The sequence below is a fragment of the Pagrus major genome, chromosome 1 (genome assembly GCF_040436345.1).
Source record: "Pagrus major chromosome 1, Pma_NU_1.0".
In the NCBI taxonomy this organism is placed as follows: Eukaryota; Metazoa; Chordata; class Actinopteri; order Spariformes; family Sparidae; genus Pagrus; species Pagrus major.
In genome coordinates, this window is record NC_133215.1 from 7,530,292 (window position 1) to 7,553,932 (window position 23,641).

The window sequence follows — 23,641 nt, forward strand, 5'->3', positions numbered from 1 at the left end:
TGCAGCCACTAATAAATGTATAAACTGCGTAGCTGTTTTTTAAAACAAATAAAAAAAACACAGCAAACCAAATTTGCTCTTAAATTACCAGAAATCTTTCACACCTCGGTGGCAATTATTCTTGCGTGCATTTATTCTTTCCCTGCTGGTGCTCCAAGAATTACGTTTGCTTATGATAAATTTGATCTGCCAAAAAGATAATAAATGTAATTGAACCCCTTTAGCGAACATTAAATGTCATGAAGAACACACACTGCGATTAAGATTCGTATTTCACCACATTTCAGAGTTTATTGTACAATCAGGTCAAGTCACACAAAATGATCCATTGCACTGGATCATTAAAAACTGGCATCAACATGAAAACAATCACATTGCTAATATCACCCAGCGGAGGGAGGGGGGATATTAATAGGGATTATTACAAACACCTTTACAGGGAGAAAAGGTGGATCAGGTGTAGTGTTCGTTCGGCTCAGGAGACTCTTGAGCCTTTCAGTTTGTAAGAAGATGACACTGGTCTTTAAAAAGAAGTTTTTCAAGTCGCATCAAAATATGTACACATAAAAAATATTAAAAATTTTATTGAAAGACTAGTGCGGTTGGAGAGAGAGAGAGAAAGAGAGAAAGACACGTGTGAAAAGTCACAGACGATGTGGACAGTTTACTGTTGCACAAACTGCTGAGGGAAGTGACGATGAAATGTTATTTCAAAAAACAGTGTGTGTCCAGCACACACGAAACATATAAACTCACTCGCACACACACACGCTCCCTGAAGAGGAATGAGGATAAAGGACTTTGGAGACCCTGGCTGGCTGTATTGTTTGTAAAAGTTGAGCTCACGTTCTTGCACATGCACGCTCACAAACGTTTAGGACCATGGGTACGGCTTCAGAGACGGACGGAGAGTAGAAAACAAAGAGAAAAAGGAAAGTGACGGACAAGGCAGGAAGCTATTTTTTAATGCCTACCAGCCAAAGTGACTGCTGCACTCATAGTTCCCTTCCAACTACATTTTCAAACTGGACAAGATCTCCAACTGATTGGTTTATTATCTGCCACAGTGGCTGGCGGTGTGGACGAACTAACCCGCCGCAAACGAAAGTGTGACCAGCATCTGGCTGGTAGCTGGTGTTCGTTCCCAGCCCAGTGACCAGGTCAGATGGGGAGGAAGGACAGCGAGGAGGTGCTACGAGCACTTCCACACGCACACAGCCAGACTCCCTCCGAAGAACATGTAGAGCAGGTTCTTCACCTCGTGCGTGACCTCGAAGCCGAAGCCTTCACCGATCACCACGTGCCACGAACTGCCGAATTTCTTGTCCATTGACTCCTTGATCATCTTCGCTGCACTCTGAGAAAGACAGCGAGGACAAAAAGGAGAATCTTTATATGTAGAGAATGAAGCCTTAGTGCGAACAAAAAGTCCTGACACAATACCGCTGTCGAGTATGTGATTTAATTTCCTTGCGAAAGCCATTAACTACAGGCACAGCGTGGCAGGAAAACAATTTCCGACCACACAACATGTTCACTCACCTCATTGTTGGTGGCAAACTTTTCACAGGCTGTAACACAAAGCTCCATGGTCTCAACCCTCATTTCCTCCGGCATGTCTGTGTGCTGGAGACAAACACACATGTTAAATGTTAGACTCAAGATATTAAAAACAAATAAAAAACCTAAATATAAGACGATCTTTAAAAACATGTCATACAAACACAGTGCAGTAGCTTGGATGGACTCATCCAGGAAGCAGATAATAAAACTGCTGCTTTTCTGACTCATGTTGGTGCTTGGAGACAGGACAATGGTGCATTCATACAAGTTGGTGTGTGTCACCATGGTGATGATGCACGTCCGAACAGCATAGGTGTGTGTGTCGCCCTCAAGACTCAGTCGGAGAAGTCAAAACTGTCTTACATCCAAATGAGTCTTCTGACGGTAGAAGAAAACCTCCTCCACCCACAGCTGTGGTCGAACATTTCTGTAACTTTCCCAAATGGACAATCCGACATCCACACTCGCTTCACGCCATAACTGACCAGCTGTGCAGAGGTGGGAAAGGAGCCGGGGTTTGAACTTCTCTTGCCACCTCATTTCTTATTCCTGACACAACTATTTCTGTTGCTCTTCATATGAACAACCAAGTGCAACACAACGAATATCTTCCAGGAGAGAATGTCTGATGTTGCGTACAGTTAAAGCCATATTTAAACAACATCTCCTCTCTTCTACTTTTACTGTGCTTGTTAGGAAATTAAATAAAACGCCTTCAGTTCCCGATGTTGCTGTTCAACATGCCCGACAAACTAGTTGTGTTCATTGTAACATGAACACAACTACTTTAACGTTGATTTAAAAAAAATTGTGACCGATTATCAACAATGTGACGTAGAAATTACCTCCCCATGTTTGTGTTTCTTGTGTCACATTCCCTCGAGATAAGCAAAATCTGTTTAACTTAAATTCACATTATCCCCCACATATCATGTCACGGCTCCACATAACATTAACATCTCAGAAGCGGAGATTCATTTTATTCCGCAGCCACATTAATGATGTTTTTGCCTGCTTTCTGCATGCGTTACAAGCAGAAACACATATTTGCAGCACATTTAGATCAAGTAACAGATGTTTTGTGGCTGTATTTTAATATGACAAACTTTTTGTTGCTCCTAAACTTCTCTGGCATCTCACAAACTTCATATTTGTTCAGTAAAATAAATAAATAAATAAATAAATATGCCAAATCACAGCAATGCCGATTCTCACAGGACTAATATTATTACAGGACATTTGACTTTGGTAAAATATCGAAGGTAATTTGTGTCAGAATCTTTATTTAACAAATTACGGCCATGGCAGAATCGCACAGGATCGAGATCACAGACCTCTGAATTATTACAAATACAAGAGGTCCAGAGGCAAGACTAGTCCCTCGTGAATAGGGCTTTGCACTTTCAATCATCGTGAGCAATGCCAGTGATTAGTCTGTATGCTGCGGCTGACCAACTCTGCAACAGCAGCTGAAAAACATGACAAATGTGGTTGCAGTTACATTAATACTGCAACCACACATTTATGCAGTTTGCTGATCTGAGAGTATTCGATACCTAACGAAAGATTATCTCAATTTGAGCGAGAGATTTTTCTCCAACGGTATTTGTCTGTGCGTTGTTTATCATCAATTGCCTGTATAGTATGAACACATTTAAATACCCAACTGGGCCTGGAGGATCAGTTGAGTGTAAAGTAGGGATGCACGATATACATCGGTTATCGGCAGATAATGAAATTATAGCCGTTCGTGATGAAGAGCTGCTGCACCTGTGTAGAGCTGCGTAATGTAAACACGAGCCACACATGTCGTCACTGGACGTTGTTGTTCAAGTTCAGAAGAAGACAACACAATTGTAACTTGCAATAAATGTTCTGCAAGTGTTTGAAGAGGAGGGAAAAAGTCTGAGCTTATCACAATAAATATTATTAGAGCTATGAATAATAAATCATAAATCATCTATCTTTGCCATCTAAGCCTTTTTACAGGTTACGGATTTATCTTTAAAATACAAAAATGTGAAATTATTATCGGCAGGTAATTATCAATATTGGATGAAAAAATCCCTATCGTGCATCCCAGTGTAAAGTATGTGTTGTCTTGTTTCCTAACAGGAAGAGGAGGAGGTGAAAGTCTCGGAGAAAGGTTGAATACACTTCTAAGGATCTTGTGAGGATGTCTTCAAAGTGCCTAAAGTTTTCCTGTCTTAATGACAACACATGGCTTCTGATATATAGTAGTTACATACTCTGTAAAACAAATGTAAAAAACACATACTCTAAAACTACAGATTAGTCACTATTGCATTTGCTAGTGAACTTGTATGTGCTTTAATGACCAAGTCAGCAGACTACGTAGCAGTTTGAACCAATGAGAAGTTGTCTCTCATTTCCAAAAGTCAATTACAGACACTGACATTTATTTTTGCAGGTACATTTTCATGTACTTCATGAAACAAATACATCATTACTATCAATACTAACACCCAGCAGCCTAACATGTGCAGCCTACACAGCACAAGACAACGATCAAACTATGATCTGGATGTTGTCACTGCAGAATAAGCTGCTCCCAACACCAGTCAGGATGTTGTTGTCCTGAATCAGGAGGCACTGTCCCGTTTCTCTCCTACCCTGATGAGAGGGAAGCTGTGCAGTCTCTTGTAGTCGGCCTCCTCTTTCTTTCCCTCGCCAGTCCCAGCCATTCCGACTCCTGGAAAAAAGACATTTCCCACATGTTAAAAATGAACCCACGTAGTAAAAAAAAAAGTCAACTAACAGCGTGATAACATGAAGCATTTCACGAGGAGCACGGACAGACTTCACATCTCTGGCTGAACACTCTTGTAACATGACCCAGCTAGGTTCATTAGCTTAAAAAACACTTAGCCAATGCTAACTAGCTACAACAAGTATCTCCTAGTGGTTTGCGCAAAAATAAGATGTTTCTCCTTCGGACAGCATCGACAGGTATCGCATGCAGGGCTCGGTTCGTTAACGTGACCGGGCTGCATCAGGTTAGCATCCGTTACCAGCGAACTGGGTTTTTACTAGCTAGCTAATTAGCTTAGCTCGTGTGATAGCAAACAGCTGATGCTACCGGTTGACGTCTCCTATCTCAAAAGCGACTTCTTTAAATCGGCAGTCGTGGTAATGCGACTCACAGTGTGTTGTCCGAGGATCATAAATGCGGAGAGACGGGGGTGAAAACACGGACGTGAGTTACTTACGAGGCCTTTGTCCAGCGAAAACTTCTGCCGTTGGACTCCCAGTTCGGTTGTTAGGGAGACATTTTAAACAACTGATGTACGAGGGAGGCCCCGCCCACTACCGCCCAGCTTCATTCCTATTGGTTCAGAACGCTGTCAATCAAAAGACAGACTCCATGTATCCATCCAGCACCAGACTCTTTTCATTTTAACAACATATAAACATATATATACATTTTTTCTCTAAATCTTTCTATTTACAGTACTTGTTTTATCTTTTTTTCTTTCTCTCACTTTGTTTATTGTTATGCATCAAAAAAAGGCAAATTCCTCGTGTCTGATTCTGATAATTATTGGCAAAAAAAAAGTACTCTCATAATATAATATTGTGTTGTTTTGTTAAAGCAATGGATCATTGTGTCTGACGCATAAACAAAAAGTGTACATACATGTTGTTGATTGAAGTGGAGCTGAATTTAATGACTTGAATGAATGATCTATAACAATGCAGTGTGTTTTATATAGAATAGAATAGATTCATGATCTTTTATTATGGTGTCATGCACAAATAGTGTGCACTGCCCGAACGGGCTTACAAGGCACCAATATCAGTAAAAAAGAGCAAACAACAATAGAATAGAATAGAATAGCATGCCTTTATTGTTGCTGTTTGATGTGCAGTGCCTAAAAACAATATATTTCACACATGCACACACCTGTTAGTAAAATCAATAAAAATATAAGTACAAAAAGAGCAAGGTGACAGCACATCAAGCACCTTATATGAAAAATAAATAATATTGCACATTGTGCATATAAAAAATACATGTCAGATGTTGCACAGTGTGTACATTAGGTGTTTTGTGTGTAAAATCTTAGTCTGTAAATTTAAAAGTACGATAATTTACAGTAAAACAGAATAAATTTGAAGTCAAGTTGAGTAAATGTACTTGGTTACAGTCCACCACTGTCTATCTGTCCATCTGTTCTAAAATTAAACCACTGTCTGTTGCTCTGCATGTGAGTAAAACCTCTTTTTCTATCCTTCCCCTCTCATCCCTCTTACTGAATCTGACCCACATTCAGCTGGAAACATCTGGGTGGAATCCCCAGGTGGAGTGTTTTGACCCAGAATTGTCAGTCAGCTTTACACGCAAAAATCACAGACACACACCCAAAACCCCACTCAGTCCCACATCCTCCCGGTGAGGGCTGTGTCCGTCTACCTGGGCTGCGTGCGTTGAGCCTCTGCTGTAATAACCCCGGTCTGAAGCATCTGGATTTTAATTTAAAACAATGACTCTCCTCGGGATTAGAATTGATTATCTAACACTGGGAAGGCAGACAGATCACATGATAATCTTTCTCTCCTTCTTCTTCTGTCTCTTCTGTCCTTGTCTGTAACTCTCTTTATGCAACCACATGAAAGGATGCGACTAAATTTAAACCCCGTCCCTCACCTCTACTGCCTCCTCCTCTCAGGAGTGCGCTAGCTCAGAGAAACAGTGAGCCATTAACTGATTGCACAGCGGCAGATTATGTTATGAAATGTTTTGGCCCAATTTGGGTTTGGTAACATTTGTACACGAGCCAAATAAATACAGTTTGACACAACAATCCAGATTCAAGGTCCACTTACTTTTCAGCTCACTGGCTCTCTGTCTTCTTGTGTTAGCTGTCTCTCTCTACAATGTTTTGAGCCAACATAAAGAAATGATGAAGACATTTTGTCGTTATCTACACACCCCAATGGCAAAGTCAGCTGAAGTTTTGTAGCCCACAAAACATTTCTGGAGCAGCAAAACAGCATTATAGTAATCTCCTCAGCCGGGGCTCGGCAACCTTTACTGACAAAAGAGTCATTTTTGCCCCCGTCCCTCGCCAAAGGAATCTGTCTGGAGCCGCAAAACATATTTGTGTCTTATAATGAAGGAAACGCAGCCTGGAAAGTCTAAATTAGCCTATCAAGATTATTAATAGGTCTAAATGAGCATTCATTTATATTTTCACATCATGTGGCAACTCTGCAGTGGGCTTCTTATGCTAACAGTATAAGGTACTTAAACTTTGCATTTCCGTTTCAATGATGCCATGTTTTGGTGCATTTATGAAATAAAGGAACTAACCTACAATAAATAGAAATAGAGTAGCAATACAGAGCTATATATGCAGGCCGACTTAAGTCCTCCCTGTGTTTGTGAAAATGTACAAAATAAAAAGTAGCCTCATTTGATAATAAATAAAACATATAGCGGCAGCCTAGATTTAAAAACAGCAAACATACAGCGCTCAACCCTCGGGCTTGAGCGTAAAGCACGATGATATTGACTCAAGATCATTCAATTAATCACAATTTGATAGAACATATACAATTCTGTGTGTAGGCTGCACATTTTTACTGTCGGAGAATGCAAGAAACACTGTAGCCTGAAACAGTGATGATGATAAATATACATATATACATTATTCATATTCATGTAAAATATCAAAGCCACAGGGAGCCACTGCAGAGGGGCTCCAGAGTCGCAGGTTGCAGGTGTAAATCATGTTTTTTTAAATCAATTTGGGATCTCGGATTATACTGGAGTCATTTTATGTTCACTAACATAAACGGCTACTTCAGTTGTTGATGAGAAATGTTTTGTGGACTACATCCGACTTTCCATTAGCCTGGAGTTGAGTAGATAAGGACTGAATTTTCATCGTTGAATGTCTCCTTTATGTGAGAGGGACAGGAAAACATAGGAGGACGGACAGGTCCCTGGCCAGAACTGAACCATGGATGTTGCGGTTATGTGATGCTTCATGGTGTGTGCAGTCTACTGGTGTCAAGGCAGCAGGTCACAAGTCATTATCAATGGATGTTGGCGATATGAACCTTGAAAATCATTCCCGCGTGACGGGCGCGACGCACTACAAATAAAAGTTGAGCTGGCCTCAACATTGAACTATGACAATGTAGCTGGCCACGCTCGGCCGGTTTTGTACCTTGTCGCCTTAGAAATAATCAGAAGTAGTACATTGACAATCCATTATTCATACTAGCTTTTTCCAAAGCTTTCAACTGTATCACACAGGCTTCTTACACTCCTTCATCATCTTCATCATGGACCTTGAGTTGGAATTTCTTTGTCAAACTATTTCCAAGGTCAAAAATAAACCTCAGTGCTTATCAGACGAATACATTTGTGTATCATGCCTCATGAATGAATCACTGTTTTCGTTTTCCTTTCTCTTTGTCCTGTTTTGAGGATATTTTGACAAGTGTATTATTTCTATGTGACATGAAGGACACCGCTAAAAGCTACGAAAAGAAAAGACTATTTGAAACAGACTGAATAACAAAAGGGGAGCGAGAGGTGAGCGAGAACTCATACAGACAAAGTAGAGAATCGTAAAATGGCATTGAATATACATACATGTTTCACTGCATCTCCATGGGAACACATTTTTAACGCCTTAGTTTAGATGTGAGCGGATTGTCTTCCCCATCTCTCTCGCCTATTGCCTACACAAGCCTGTGGACGTTTTGTTTAAGTTGTTTAACGCGGATTTTTCTGCGACAGTCCACTGGATGTGACTTGATGAATATTCTCCAGCGCCTCGTCTCAGCGCCTCTCCCTGCTCCGCTAACAGAGAGCAACAGTAGCTAATGTTAGTTTAAAAATGGAGTCCGCTAACACAAAATAACGACCCAGCTTCAACACGTGAATCGTAATCAGAGCGCACGGTAAGAAAAAGAAATATGGGTGTTCATAATGGCATCTGTACTGTTTCAATAATGTATTTCCCTACTCTCAACAAAATGATCTTATTAGTTTGATTGTTACATATTGAGTTCATGTTCATTTATAGATTAGAACAAGAGAACTGACTATATTTGATTACAACAACTTGTATATGTGGGCGTCTGCAGCCATCTCGGATCAAGTGTGAAACATCTTGAAATACATTGAAAGAGAGCGAGAGAGCGCGCACATAATACCCAGGTGAGAGACTTGCAAAGAGAAGTGCCAGAGGGCTGGAAGCTAAGCAGAAATAACGAACGTCGAAACAAAGCGGAAGGCCGGAGAAAAGGAGATGGAGGTGTTTCTGACAGACGGCGCGGTGAAAAGTTCCCAACTGCTGGCGAGAGGCTGAAAAAAAACCAGAAGAGGAGAAAAGTGGCAGTATGAAGACCTTGAGGAGAGTATTCATCAGGACAGGGGAAAATATTTTAAAAAACATTTTTGTGGTAAATAGAGGATGAGGCAGAGTCTTGAGCGAGCATGCTGCCGCACACGTGGGAAGAAATTCAAGGAGGAATGTTTGGATAATGGAAGACGGGGTTTCAGGGTGAAGCAGCTCAAGGTGAAGGAGTGATCAACAGTGAAATTACAGAATAAATATGAGGGGACGTGTAAGAACTGCTCGACTGGAGAGCTTCGCAGAGAAGAAGCGGTGCTGCGCACGGAGAATAAAAAACCGCTGGTAATCTGTTTGTGTAGTCAAGAGGAAGGCTGACACACACTGCCAGCATCTGTTCTGCAGGGGATGAAAAGAGTTGAGAGATATTATGAAAGGGATCAAGATTCGATGTAGAAATTAATATTTGAGTCGGTGTATTTGTGTACTTGTGTATGTGCGTGAGAGAGATGGTAGGCGGCAGCGGGGGGCGAGGGTGGTGGTGGGTCACGTAAGGATTTCCATAAATTCTGCCTGCCTCAGAGAGAGGTAATTAATGTGTATCTATAATTCAGCAGCAGAGGAAGCAGCTCGTTGGGGAGGGGAGTGGTGGACCCCATGTGACTCTGCTAACAAGCTGTGACAGAGATCAACGGGGAGATGGAGCCGAGAATCAGCGAAGAAAAATGTTTCCTCACTGGATGACTCACTGATCGAGGGCTGACTGATTACCTCATTGACTCGATGTGTTTGATGACTCACTTACTCATTCACTCATCGATTGACTGAATTTATAACTGATCAATGAGCAACACAGAGTTGGTGAAATATGGCCACAGGATATTCAAAATAAATTCAACATCCTCAATAACCCCCCAGCCAGTCGAATATTGCCCAATATCCAAGATACTGGCCAAGATGCTGCTGAAATATTGTCCAAATGGGTGATAATGCTAATTTTTGCTAATGATGCTAGACCCATACTGTATATTTACAAAAACTTAACATTTCCAGGTTCAAAACAGGGCTCTATAGGCTGAAAAATATGCGTACAACAAGCTGGTTAGCATGCTAACTTCATAAATATCTCTGCCACACAATATACATGTATGTTGTTGACATGGAGAGCTGCAGGGATCATGATTTTGTAGGCAAATGCAAAAGTTAGCATCGCCCTGGGTCCCTCGACAAATCAGATACTTGAAAAGACTTGGATTTTGGATTATTGCTGAAAATAAGCTCTGTGGCAAACACAAGTTTATGATACTTCCACGTTTTGTTCAGAAAGATAATCTTCACAGATGAACACCAATTTTAAGATTTTCAAATGTAAAGTAAATCTCCAGATGTAAAAAGCTAACGTTAGGCTATAAACAGGCTACATTGCAGTCGCATGGTTTAAACGTCACCACCACTAAGCGTCTTACTACACAATTACTAAACACATTTTCTATACAGTGGTCAATCTACAAGTTGTAAAGTTAGAGTTAGAATAGTCTGTAACTGAAGTCGGCCTGTAAAGACGGACTAGTGAGGAGATGAGTCTCCGTGTTCGGCACGCTGAGGGTAGCGGACTCCAGAAGACTGAACAGACTGATCCGCAAGGCCAGTGATGTTGTGGGAGTGGAGCTGGACTCGATGACGGTGGTGTCAGAGAGGAGGATGCTGTCCAAGTTACATGTCATCTTGGACAATTGCTCCCATGCACACCATGACGTGGTGGTCAGCCACAGCAGTACATTCAGTACTAGACTCATGCCACCATGATGCACCACAGAGCGCCACAGGAAATCATTCCTGCCTGTGGCCATCAAATTGTTCAACTCCTCGCTCTGAGTGTCAGACACTGTGACTCAATAGGAGGACTCTGGACGCTTTGTTTCTCTCTAATGTGCAATAACCCATACATTTTCAATTGTAGCATTATGTATTATACAGTATATATGGATATATTCTAGTAGAATGTACATTTCTTGTATTTTTGATGTGTTTATTATTATTTTTTTCTGCATATTTCTGGACTTTGAATGGGAGCAGCTGTGATGCAATTTCCCCTCGGGGATTAATAAAGTATTTCTAATTCTGATTCTGATTCTGATTCTGATGATGATGTTTAATGTCCCTGAAAACTCCTGTAGTCTCATTTTGCCACTTGTTAGCAACCGCCGTTTTCTAAACACGTACGTGCTTTATAATTCACCTGTGGGACTTTTTAATGATGTTTTTTATGTCGTCGAACAAAACGTGTAAATATCTTAAGCCTGTGGTAACCACACACCTTATTTCAGGCATTTAAATGAAAACCAATTAAAAAAAACCTTGACTTTGAGACGAGGGAACCGGAGATGCAAAAATGCTAAGTGATTTCTGTGTTTTAGGACTCATCACTACAGCACTCTATAGCTTCAAAACTCTTATTTATTCACATTCTGTTGATAATTTTAGGTAATTTTTGGATGTTTCAAATTAAAATTCTTACATATTGCACCTTTTAGTAATGGGTATCTTTCATTTTAGCACTATGAGTGCAGAAATCTATCAATTTTATGATTGATTAGTACAGAAATGGAGTTAATTCCACTGGTTTTAGTGTTGCTTTTTAGCAGCAGCAGTGGTCATGGTAGTCATGGTGGTGGGATTTCTACAAGTAGGCTTTAACTTGGACTTTTATAACTTTTCTTCAGAACTAGGCAGAGATGTTCTGCTCAAAAGAAAAGTCAGGAAAATCAAGCTCAAGTGAGACAAATAACATTATGAAATGTTAGCAGTGGGAGGTTACACATCGGATCACAGTTCAGCTGAGACAATTGCCAAGAAACGGTTGTGTGGGCAGATCAGTAGTCACGAATCACCGTGGTCTTAGTTAAAACTCTGAGTCATCTATTTTGTCTACATCGAGGATCAGACTTTCTGTGATGTCTCCTCTGAAAACTCACCTCTCTCCATCTCCATATTAACTCACACACACACGTGTCAAAGGCGAAATTCATCCCCACGTCTGAAAGATGCAGCTAATCTGACAACGGCTAAATGAGATTAGGCTACATACAGTACCTGTGTGTGTGTGTGTGTGTGTGTGTGTGGGAGTGTGTGGGAGTGTGTGTGTTTGGGTGGGAGCTCAGCTTGTGTGACAGATCTCTTTACACCTGTCAGCTCATCTGGATTACACCTCAACTAAGCAATAGCTGGGATACTGTAAGCCGCCATGACCCTAACACACACACACACACACACACACACACACACACACAATCTTGTTTTCATCACTTTTTGGTCCCCACAAATCTGTCAGACCCCACATGGTGAGTCAGCTTCTGGTTTTATAGAAAAAAAAAAACAATTGTCCAGAATCCAGGAACGTTGTCATCACCATTTTATTTGTATTATTTGTATCCACCTATTTCACAATATCATAGAAGATCCATGAAGAAGCAACTAAGGACAAGCGCAACACTGTCACAGCCTTCAACAACCAAAAGCAAGAGAGAGAGAGAGAAAGTGATAGAGAGAGTAAGACAGAGAGTGAAACAGAGAGGCAGAGAAGAAAGAGACGACGGAGCAGAGAACATAAAAAAAAGACATTTCACTATTATCCCGGGCGTGAGAGCCCACGCAGGCACTTTACAACTGGGTGTCAAATCATTTGTGGGGCTGATGTCTTGAGGTAATAAGTGAACAGAAGCACTGACTGTATTTCACTTGACTGCACAGTGTTGACTGGATTACTGCTTCAGTGTAGTTGGTCAAAGTGGGAATCAAACCCTCACCCCTGACAGTGGGTGGTCTGCACGAATCAGGAGATTACTTTTTTTTTTTTCTGGTTATGTGTAACATGATTATCACGCAGTCTCCTGAGTGAACACCAAAAGAACCAAGCTGATCTGATGACATCACAGTTCAGGGTAATATATTTTGGTCACTATATGGCGGCTAACCAATAAATGGTACGCTGGCTTGTGGTTAAAACAGTTGCTGATTGTTGTCCTTAATTCAAGCATCCTTTACTTTGACCTTCATCAGGCGGGGAGACACTTTTGTAATTCATTTTAATACGTTTGACACATTTTGTGCATTACTTGGGCGCTATAGATATCTTGTATGTCTTCTGAGATAGCATCTGCTGCTCCTCGAGTTAAAAATGGAGCTACTTTGAGTTTTTTTCCCCCAGCTTTGCATCTTATTTCTGCTGTTAGATCACATTCATGTCACATGGAAGTTCCCTCAATGTCTATTAAACACAATATGCATTACCAGCTGAGTGATAACCATGGCTGGAGATATTGGATCATTTAAAAGGTCCAATATAACCAACTCTGCTGCCAAAATGTTCCTGAAAATCAAAGTAACATGGGCGGCTCGCATCAGGAAAAATCTATGATTCAACTGACTTAACTTGTAACTGACTTCATTGCTATTTTTTGATCATGGCCACATTTCTTTAACCACCTTCTTACCAACTCTGAATGCAACATTATACTCAACAACCTTCAAAGTACTGACCAAAGATATCTCTCCTTTCATGTGAACCGAGCATTAGATCTTATTTTTGGCAGCTTTGGCCACCTACATTGTACATGGGGAATAGAAGGCATCGAATGCATCCCAAGTTTTATCTATTTATTCATATCAGCTTGTTCTGTCTGCTGAGTCAGATATTAAGTACAAAATGGCCACCATGGAGTCGGTCCACTTCATACATCTCCATCCCTGTCAGGATTTCTGTGAGGATCTTAATTACCAACGAGACATCTGTGTGCTGCAGAGTGTAGGGGCAGTTTGGGGACACCAACACTGTAATTTACACATTTTGACATTGTTTTTTTTTTCTTTAGTGACAGGAAATGTGACTTTGCTCATGCAAATACACTTACATTCCATCTGGTTTACATTCAGGGATACAACACAAGTTTACCAAACTCACTCAGGTTTTGTCACAGTTTCAGTGTCTGAACGGTGCTTCGATAGACATCAAGTGTTTTATTTCAGAGGTCAATTGAGAGCACCCCTTTTTAAGTTGCAAACGAAAATGCTGCAACTTAAGTTTGTAGGATTTTAAGAGGCGTGAGAGGCTACAACAGGGGGGTCGGGGAGCAGACTGGCACAAAGCAACATTAGCAGAGATACAATACACAATATACATTTATAAGACCACTGTTTTACCAAATCATGGTATGTAGAAAACTTAAAAGTACACAGACATTACTCAACAGGATAATTTACAGTTTGAACTGAGCAGAACTCATTTTGTTTCTCATCGAGCGCTGAAACCAAAATAACCATGATAGCATCTCAGAATTCAGTTTTAGCATTAAGCACAACCAACCGGACACAAGATGAGAAAGGACAGAACTTTGTGTCACTTTGTTGTAAAATTAAGAAACCATAAAGATATGGCATCATTTAAGGTTCGTTCCATGACTGTATTCAAACCCATTGAACCCATCCTCCTGAATAACCACGTATGATCAACTGGTCCAACAGATTCTTACCTAAACCAGAACCAATGATACATCTATTATGGAACGCTTCCATAAGAGTCCAGTTCAGGCCATGGGTTGATCCACCCATGCAGTTTTTACTAAGGTGATTCTGTGACTAAACTCACTGTATCTCACTGCAGAAGTAAACACATGAGCGTGGACACCAGCACTAAAAACGAAACAGATACACCGCTCATAATGGCTTAATAGCTCCATTGCACATTTCAGTCCACCGGCAAGCTTCCCATCCCCAACAAATATACTGTGAACCCCAATGTGATACATCATTAAACATCTGCTAAATCGTCTCCTAAATCAAAGACATCCACCCTTTGCTGACCTCTCCCAGTCACCCTTCACTGTCTGGGGCTGGAAGGGTTGGATCGCTGTGCAGCGTGACACGGATCCAGGGACTCCTTGGTGGCACCGCCATAGACATCCACGTCGTGGTCGGTCCAGGGGGCGATGTTTCCCAGCGCTGAGGAGCTGCACTCGGCCAGGGCGGCCACCTCTGCCGGCTTCAGCACCCGATCCCACAGGTTGAACTGGGAGAGCTCCCCGACCAGAGCCTGGGAAGCATCGAAGTGCCCGCCCAATGTATCCTTGGGTAGAAGACAAAACAAATGGCTGTATATCAGAATGATAGCATGGAGAGCCAAGAGACCAAGCTTTGGGATTATGTTCAACAGTCATGCATTAGGCCTTTTCCAACCCAATGACGTTTTAAGGAATTTAGGGAACTTCCCCCAAGAAGTCCCTGCTCTCCGATTGGCCCTAGAACTACTGGTGCAAAGCTTTAAGCCCTGAACATTGACACCTGACTGACACGTACTCTCAAATGTGGAAGGAAATGTCTTTGTTTGTTGATGTTTAAACAAACTTCTCCAAAAATAGTGAGATAAAGATCACAAAGAACAAGTTATGACTATGTTTCATTGTCGTTTGTGAAACAGGTCTCAAAAGTTTGTAGGTTTTACACTGTTATCAGTATATTCAACTAATCTTCATGGTTCCTCAGATGCAATGAAAATATAAAGGAAATATCTGTCAGTTTAGTTCCTAGAGGTATTTATTCCCTGGAACTCGCCAGTAATACATTGATGATGACAGCCATATTTGGACGGGGAATGTTCCTTGGTTATATGAGAATGAAAATGCAGCAAAAGCTTTATTCATACACAGAAATATTGTGTTTTGATGATGAGATTAAAAGCTGCTTATCCTACTTCGGAGAAACCCCTGTGAGGGGGATGTCCTGGGATTTTCCCCATAAAATCTGGTCACCACAGCAACACAACGGCAATCCATCATTCATCAACATGGATTAATAAAGTGCTCGCTCTCCCTCTAAAAAGTATCCATTAAATCAAGTCTTGTTGCATCATTGCAGAGTCTTGCAGAAGTGGACTCTCAGTTCTCTGCTTTTCATCCTTAATGAAAGGACGACGGGCTGCAGAACGAGCTTTGGGTTGTTCTTTTGACACCAGGGAGGAGGATAATATCAGATTTCATAATGATTACGTAATGTGGGAGTCTCACTAATGAAGGAGAGGCAGCCCAGTGTGCAGACAAACACAATTAGGTTTCTGACTGTTCATGCGTGGAAAGCTAATGGTGCCTGCTTAAAATAGCACTCCCTATGTCACTATATCGATCCATCCATGTATCATACATCCACCAATTAATTCATCCATCCATTCATCCATTTATCTGTCAAGCATCCCTCCATCCATGTATCCATAAAATCCATGCATCCATCCAAAAACTGTCTAACCATCAGGGTTGGTATTCGATATTTGATATGCAAAGTTCAGGCATAGGAATCGGTATCATGAAGGAAAAAATGGTATCAGAACATCTCAACCATCCATCCACCAATCAGTCCATCCATTCAGACATGCATCTATCTATATGTCCATCATCCATCCAATCATCCATCCATCCATCACTCTGTCCATCCATCCATCCATCAGTTTGATCAACCATCCATCAACTGATCATTCTATCCATCAATGCGTCCATCAAGTTTACCATCCTCGATGCATCCCTCCATCGGACCACGTTCCTATTCATCCACCTATCTATCCATCCAATGGTAATGCATCCATCCATCCACCAATCTATCTATCCATCTATCCATCAACCCACCCAGCTGTCCAACTATCCATTGATCCATTTCTCTATCCAAACATCCATCAGTTTGGTTTATTTATTCATCCATCCATCTTTATATCTCACCTGCTCCTGCCCCAGTATGAGGACACCTCCTGGTTTGATGGGATGCCAGGCAGCCAGCCCCTCTCCCCTCCCCTTCATCTTTCCCCCCTGGTAGGCCTTCCACACGCCGTCCCTCAGGGTCCAGCTGACACAGATGTGCTGCCACTCGTCCTGTGGTAGGGTCAGAGGCAGCTGCGCCACCTACAGGCCAGAGAACACAGTGGCTGTCGTTACACCTTTTTCTTCGCAAAGTGAGTGATTGATTTCAGGCCCGCTGAGCTGTGACACATCAAGCTTGGTTTCTGCTTGGATATGGGACAAGTGTGGGCAGTAATCATTGCAGAATGTGGACACGCTGGTTGTTTATGTCAGCAGAACTACACTCTGTGGACACACTCAACCTTCCTTCCACTACAGTTACAACCCCCCCACTCCTCTCTGCCATGGGAACTATAAGTGTAAGCACTATAAAAGGTAAGCGTTTATCCACTATATAAAAAATCCGACTGTAAAGAGCTTCTCTGCGCCGTCTCCCTTCAATAACATATGTTTGCTGTAAGCCACAGCGCTACAAATGTGAAAACATATGGGGGCTTCTCTTGTGCCAAGTGCTACTGAATGGTTTTATACCACATGAAAAACATTGAATCCTAGATCCAAAGTAATAAAGTCATTTCAACAGATATTTTCCTTTTTACAGAATTTTTTTAAATGTATTTCTTTGTGTGATTATAAATATTTTATGTGTTGTTCAAGGGCAACATCTGTTTTTTAGCCATTTTCTGAAGCAAAGGGACTAAATGTTTTATACCCATGATTAAAACGATGGTAAGGCTTCATGGAGGATCAACACATGCACACTAGGGATGGACCGATTATCAGGGCCAATATTCAACATTTTTCCAATTACTGGTATTGGTGATTTTTCTGCCAGATTGCAGGTAAAATAATTTTAAAATGTGCGACGTTGGCTGTGATGCAACATCCTCTCACACAATGTCCCACCCACAACAATATCTGACTGGTAACACGTCACAATTAATTGCCTATAAACACTAAATAATATTAATTGAGTAACTAGTAACTAAATGTATCCCTAAAATGTAGTATAAAGCAGCAGTACCTTAAAATTGTACTTAAGAACAGTACTTGAGTAAATTGTACTTCATTTCATCACTGGTTGTTCTAAATTCTGACACAAAGATTTTCATTATTACTGCAAATGAATATCGGTTATTGGTGTCATTTTTTTAACACTGAAGAAATACAAAGCAGGCAGAACATGGGGTGTCTTGAATTTGAGAAAATTAATAAAATATAGACAAGTTATAAAGAGATGAATAAACATTTTTTAACAAAAGAAGGGCGTTTCGGGGAAATATATATAATATTCCTTGAATTTGTTTTCCTGGAGCCTGATTGAAAAGTTCATCCCACTTGCATATAATTTATGTCCTTGATTTCTAATAATCAGTATCGGTATCAACCCTGAAAAAGCAATAACGGTCGACCCCTAATGTGCACCTTAGGCTATTATCCCGAGAAGAGACCCTGACCCTAATTTAAACTCTAATCCACAGCATATTGACTGAAACAACAACTGGATGCTGTGACATTTTCAATTAAACTGCTTGTTTCATTTCACCACAAGAAAAAGTTGTTTTGTCATTTTGATCAACGAGCCATCAACAGCTAGCTTGTACTGTTATGTGAAACGGCATATTAGTGTAATGATTTCTTTAGCAGGCTATTTCGGTTGATAAATGAAAGAAGACCTACAGGGTACAAAATATTCATTCATTTTACCACTAAAAGGCCATTAGTTGACACCATATAAATGAAAACTACATGAAAATTGACATAACTTGCACTTACATACAAATGTAACTACACTACACCAACTTCACCTTTAAACCACTTGATTCAAACCCCCAGGTCTGAGAAATGAATACCTTGTCATTGATGAGCAGCTCCACAGGGTTGTGGACGCCCTGTAGCAGCACCAGCTCGTTAGGCTGCCCCGGGACTGAGTAGGAGAAGGGGGTCCCGATGCCTCCCTCTTTGGCCTTGAGCCATACGCAGGCGGTGAAGGCGTACATCTCTGTTATCTCTTTTCTCACCAGGCCGTACATGTAGTTGGTTCGCATGGGGAAGGAGAGCACGAAGCCATCGGGGAACGACGGCTCTGTCAGCGCTTTGGAGACACAGAGGATAAAGGAGATGAAGAGAGGCAGTCAGGGAGAGAGAGTTATAAGGCAGACAGAGCGAGAAAAAGGACGACGCTTTAATGGCGACTTTATTTAAAGACGCTCTCTTCTCACTTGTCCCTGTCAGTTTGTGCACACACACACACATGCGCACAGTGCCTGGCAAGAGCTGAAGCGTTAAAGCTAATGATCAGGCTTTCTAACTGGAGGCCACACTGCAGCTCTTAGGGGAGAGAAGATGTAGAGACAGTCTGAGAGGTTGGGAGAATGACAGGGCTAAAAAGAGAATAGAGAAGTGCTTTTTCTTTCCTTTCTAACCTTCCTCTTTGCAACCTCGTGAACTCTTAGTCAGTCCTCCAGGCTTCCACTCATCCAGTTATCAAACATCTCTCCCTCTATCCACTCTCGGCATCACTCCTGGAGGAGAGCCAGGCTCACAGTTACCTTGAATCATTGTGGTGGAGGAACTTTCACCAGCATACAGCCGATGTGAAATTCCCAATTATAAAATGATTAAAAAATGATTACAAAGATTTACAGGTTTCAAGTAAAAGCGGCAATTGATTGAAGGCAATATCTTTTTCATTTCACACTTTTTCTGCCGCATTATTTTTCCTCTCAGCTCTCAGCCCTCGGCCCTCTTTGACATTTCACTACCTCCAACACTCATTAATCATCTTTTTTTAATCTACTGCTTATTCTCCACTGCTGTGATGACCCAGTTCACCCACAGCGCTCATTAAAGTTTCATTTTAGCCTTCTCTTGCATTGCCCTCATGCACGTCAGCGTACTAATGCAGTTGTTTGCCTCAATGTGTGTGCCAGTTCATCCATACATCCCTTCTTTTCTTTCATTCAGCCACCACCCCATGTCTTTACTCTCCTCCTCTTCCTCCTCTTTTACCCCCCGGACACTCACTGTGTTCCAGCTCAGTGACGCGGTGGCTGACGGTGTCGATGCCCTGGTTTATCTTCTCGTGGTGGCCCTGCGTCTCCTTACGCATGGCCTGACGCTCCTTCTCCAACATCTTTATCTTCCTCTCCAGCTCGCCCTCCAGGTCCTCCACCCTCCAGGTGCCCTTTCCGCGCCCAGGGGTGGCCTTTGATGGGGGCTTGGGGGCGGGGGAAGCTGGGGAGGCAGGGCGGCGACCCCCTGGGGCAGCCGCTGCAGGTGGGGAGGAAGCGCTGCCGGCGGGCGGAGCGGGAGCCTTGCCGGCGTTACCAGTCGGGCTGCTGCTGCCACTGTTGCTGCCACCTGTACCCACAGGTGTGTCGGTGAGGTTCAAGGCAGCAGGGCCGATCTCTGCCTGCAACAGAGGGAGAGAGAGAAACAAGGTAAAGTAGGTGTAAGTGACTCAAAGCAACACTTTGTAGCTTTTGGGAGAAAGATCAAACACTAATGCTTTGGGTTGGCGGATCTGGTTCGAGTGACCCAAAGTGGCAGTATTTGATGACCTGGGAATGAAACTCAAGTATCATCGTTCTCCAAAAAGCTGCATACTGTTGGCTGGAATAATCCCAAAGAAAGATGAACAAAGACACAAGAAAAGAACTGCTGTGGAGGGAAGAAAACAGCTCAAGGGAGAAGGAAGCAGCAAGAGTTTTAACAATGTTAGACAGCGTCCCAACTTTTTTGGGAATCAGGATTCTGGTATGTTTTTGGGTTTTTTTAGCAACACTTGTGGAATTATCTAACAAATACAGTGTTGCTCCAAAACTCAATTGGTTGGTTCACAACTTTGGTCCAGACAAAATGAATGAAATATTCATGAATGAATAAATTAAAGTAGCAAACTGACCTTAAAAGAAAACACAACTTCATACTGTTTTACTGCATTTTAATTTTCTAGCTTCAAACTGTGTTCCAGACCTTATTTTTCTAGCTTATTTATTCAGTTATGGAAAAATACATGGCACCCTTTTAAGGTAGTAAAGGTTAGGGTTAGGGTTAATAGTCCCCTTTTGTACTGATTAATACCAGCTACATTTTTTTCATCATCCACGCATTATTCCCTGAGAAATGAATGAAAATAACAAAAAAAAACTCCCTATCTCGCAATGTTAAAGAAAGTGAGAGAAGATTCCTGGATCCACACCAAATGTTAATGAGCTCCATTCTGGGTCGAAACCCGTCCTCCATCAAAGTTTCGTGGATATCCGTTCAGTAGTTTTTGTGTAGTCCTGGTGACAAACCAACCAACCAACCAAAACAACAAAACACACAAACGAACACGAGCGGAGGTAATTAATAGTTTATAAGAAGACCACCTCAGTCGTGACATTGCCAGGAGGCCGCAAATGTACAACAATTTCTTCCCATTTTTTACTGTATTCAAATGATTTTGACTTCCATGGAGCTGGTTCTGCATTTAAATCTTAGGTGGTACAATTTAAAGCCGCAATTCCCATTCGTACTTGCATTAAAAATCATTATAAGCTCTGAGATTCCCTCGTAATTTCTCACTAATAAGGGTCTAAAGATCAAAAGCTAGGCTTCTTAACTCAACACGTGCGATGGACTTGAGCGCACAGACCTTCTCTCAAGATTAAATGAGGAGCGGCAGTCCGCTCCAGCACACGGACATCTTGTGTTCTGCCTTCCAACGTGTCCATTCACATTCAATCATTTCACATTTCATTAAGTGTAGTCTGTCTGAGAGATTGTGATAGACTTCTGATGGAGAGAGCTGGTGGACCTTGTACTGTATGCTGAAGGCAGAACATAAAAATTAGTTTTGATTTAATGAGAGAAAAGTGCAAGAAAAACATTTGTCAGTGCTGCTTATTTAGGAATCGTCTGGATCTTCGTCCCTGGCTGGTTGCGCCCTGAGGACTTCAAGTAATTCTAACATTAAAAAGCTACAAGAAGAGTACACACTCGTCTTTCTTGTCGTGGCATAAATAGTAGCACTATTTTACTATTCATGTAAGTCACAGTGTTGGTTTTTCGACTGACAAAAGAAACTGCAGGGAAGTGATAGAGAGGTGTTGCACTGATGACAGTAGTAGCCCGGCAGTGTCGGTATTAGTATTCATGGCAGAAGTTGAAAAAATAAAGGTGTTGGTGAAGCAGCAGTAAAAAGAGAGATGCTGCTGTTAACGTGGATGAGACGGCTGCGAGGGCGATATATAATATGAGGAGAGTTGCTGAGGCAGGACTGGATGTGGACGTCCTGGATATAAATCCACTCTGAGGGAGACAACCTTGTAACTGACTGTGCTTAGAGAGGGCTGGCAGTGATGCAGTGTGTGTGTGTGTGTGTGTGTGTGTGTGTGTGTGTGTGTGTGTGTGTGTGTGTGGTTATAACCCCGCCTGTGTCTCAATCTCAGCACACACACACACACACAAGCCCCACCACCACCACTACCACCACCACCCTCTTTCCTGTCCAGCCAGCTTCATCTTTTATTTATGTCCCTATCCTGCTGTCGGATGCGGAGGTACAGGGTGGAGGCGGCTGACACAATGTGTGTGCGTGTGTGTGTGTTGGGTGGGTGGTGTGCGTGTGTGTGCGTGTGTGGAGGGATGTGAGGGCCAGCGGGTGGTAAGATTTCCCATGGGTCCATGTGGAGCGTGTGTGCAAGACATGAGCAGCGCCCGTGTCACGAGTCGCTTGTCAGAGGAGAGGTGAGGGGGGAGATAAAAGAGGGAGAGGAGGATAAAAAGGGGGAGGGAGGAAGATGAGGGCACCTAAGATGATGTAGAAGTCACTGCACAGGCCTTTAAACCAGCTCACTGACATTGTTTCTGCACACAAACAGGGTGGAGGTCGTTAGTGGCACCTCTCTAATCTGATTTTTTTCATTTTGGTAAATTAACTCTGAGAGGATCTTTAACCTCTGAGGTCTTAACTTCACACTGGACCTCATATTTGGACAAACTGGACCAGAATCAGGCTGAACTGAGCCACGTGAGAGCAGTGGCTCACCTGGCTGACTCATGAACCAGGTACCAGTCCAGATACCCTGCTGTCAGACAAAACTCACACAGGAGGCTAAACAGCAAGAACAACAGGTTTTGCCAAACTTCGTCTCGCCTGTGCTCAGCAGCTATCTTTCCACTCACCTCGAGTTTCTCAATGCGGTCCTTCAGGTCCATGATGGCCCGGGCCAGCTCCTCCACGGCCCGCGCCGTCTGCAGCTGCGCCGCGGCGGAGGAGCTCACGTCGTCCCCGGCCATGACCCGACGGTTTCCGCTCCACACGCCGATGCTCCGCTCCGGGACGTTCCTCTCGTCCTCCAGGCCGCTCTCGCACTCGCTCAGCTTCCCGGTCAGCTCCCGGATGGTCCTGTGGTCCATGAGGATCTGGTCGTTCTGCTGCAGGACCATCTGCCGGAGCTCCTCCGCGGTGGTCCGGAGGTCTTCATCCGCGGCTCCGTACAGCGGGTCGTCCGCCTGCTGCTGCTGCTGCTGCTCCCGCCGCTGCCTCAGGTCTTTGGTCTTGCACTCCCCGACCGGAACCGGCGTGCAGATCAGCCGGCTGAAGCTGAACTGTTTCGCGGACCCTCCTCCGCCCGTCTCCCCCCCGAGGTTGAGCTCGTTCAGAGTGGGAACCTCCAGGCCGATGCCGCCGAGCCCGTTCCCTCCGCCGTAGGACTCGGAGCCGTGCAGGGCGCCCAGCGGCCCGGCGTGAGCCACCGAACCGGGCTCCAGCGGCTCGAGCAGCGCCTCCGATGTCAGGGTGCCGTTGTCGCTGAGAGGCGCGGCGCGTTTCCGGGGGTAAACACTGGCGATGATGCAGATGACCGCGCCGAGGAAGGCCAGGGTGCCCGCTCCCACCAGAACCACCACGAACTTCAT

At 42.9% G+C, this 23,641-nt stretch overlaps 2 protein-coding genes across 2 annotated transcripts; both read right to left on the reverse strand.

Annotated features, from left to right (window-relative positions):
• Nucleotides 1–265: 265 nt before the first annotated feature.
• LOC140995203 (dynein axonemal light chain 4) lies at nucleotides 266–4,876 on the reverse strand. The gene is made up of 4 exons (XM_073465171.1): nucleotides 4,794–4,876; nucleotides 4,197–4,276; nucleotides 1,543–1,626; nucleotides 266–1,357 (listed from the first exon to the last, which is right to left on the reverse strand). The coding sequence occupies exons 2-4, from the start codon at nucleotides 4,266–4,268 to the stop codon at nucleotides 1,193–1,195; spliced, it is 321 nt and encodes a 106-aa protein (XP_073321272.1). The 5' UTR covers nucleotides 4,269–4,276; nucleotides 4,794–4,876; the 3' UTR covers nucleotides 266–1,192.
• Nucleotides 4,877–14,772: 9,896 nt separating this feature from the next.
• On the reverse strand, nucleotides 14,773–23,641 carry nptxrb (neuronal pentraxin receptor b). Its single transcript, XM_073474924.1, has 5 exons — nucleotides 22,907–23,641; nucleotides 19,760–20,147; nucleotides 18,586–18,827; nucleotides 16,655–16,834; nucleotides 14,773–15,018 (listed from the first exon to the last, which is right to left on the reverse strand). The coding sequence occupies exons 1-5, from the start codon at nucleotides 23,639–23,641 to the stop codon at nucleotides 14,773–14,775; spliced, it is 1,791 nt and encodes a 596-aa protein (XP_073331025.1).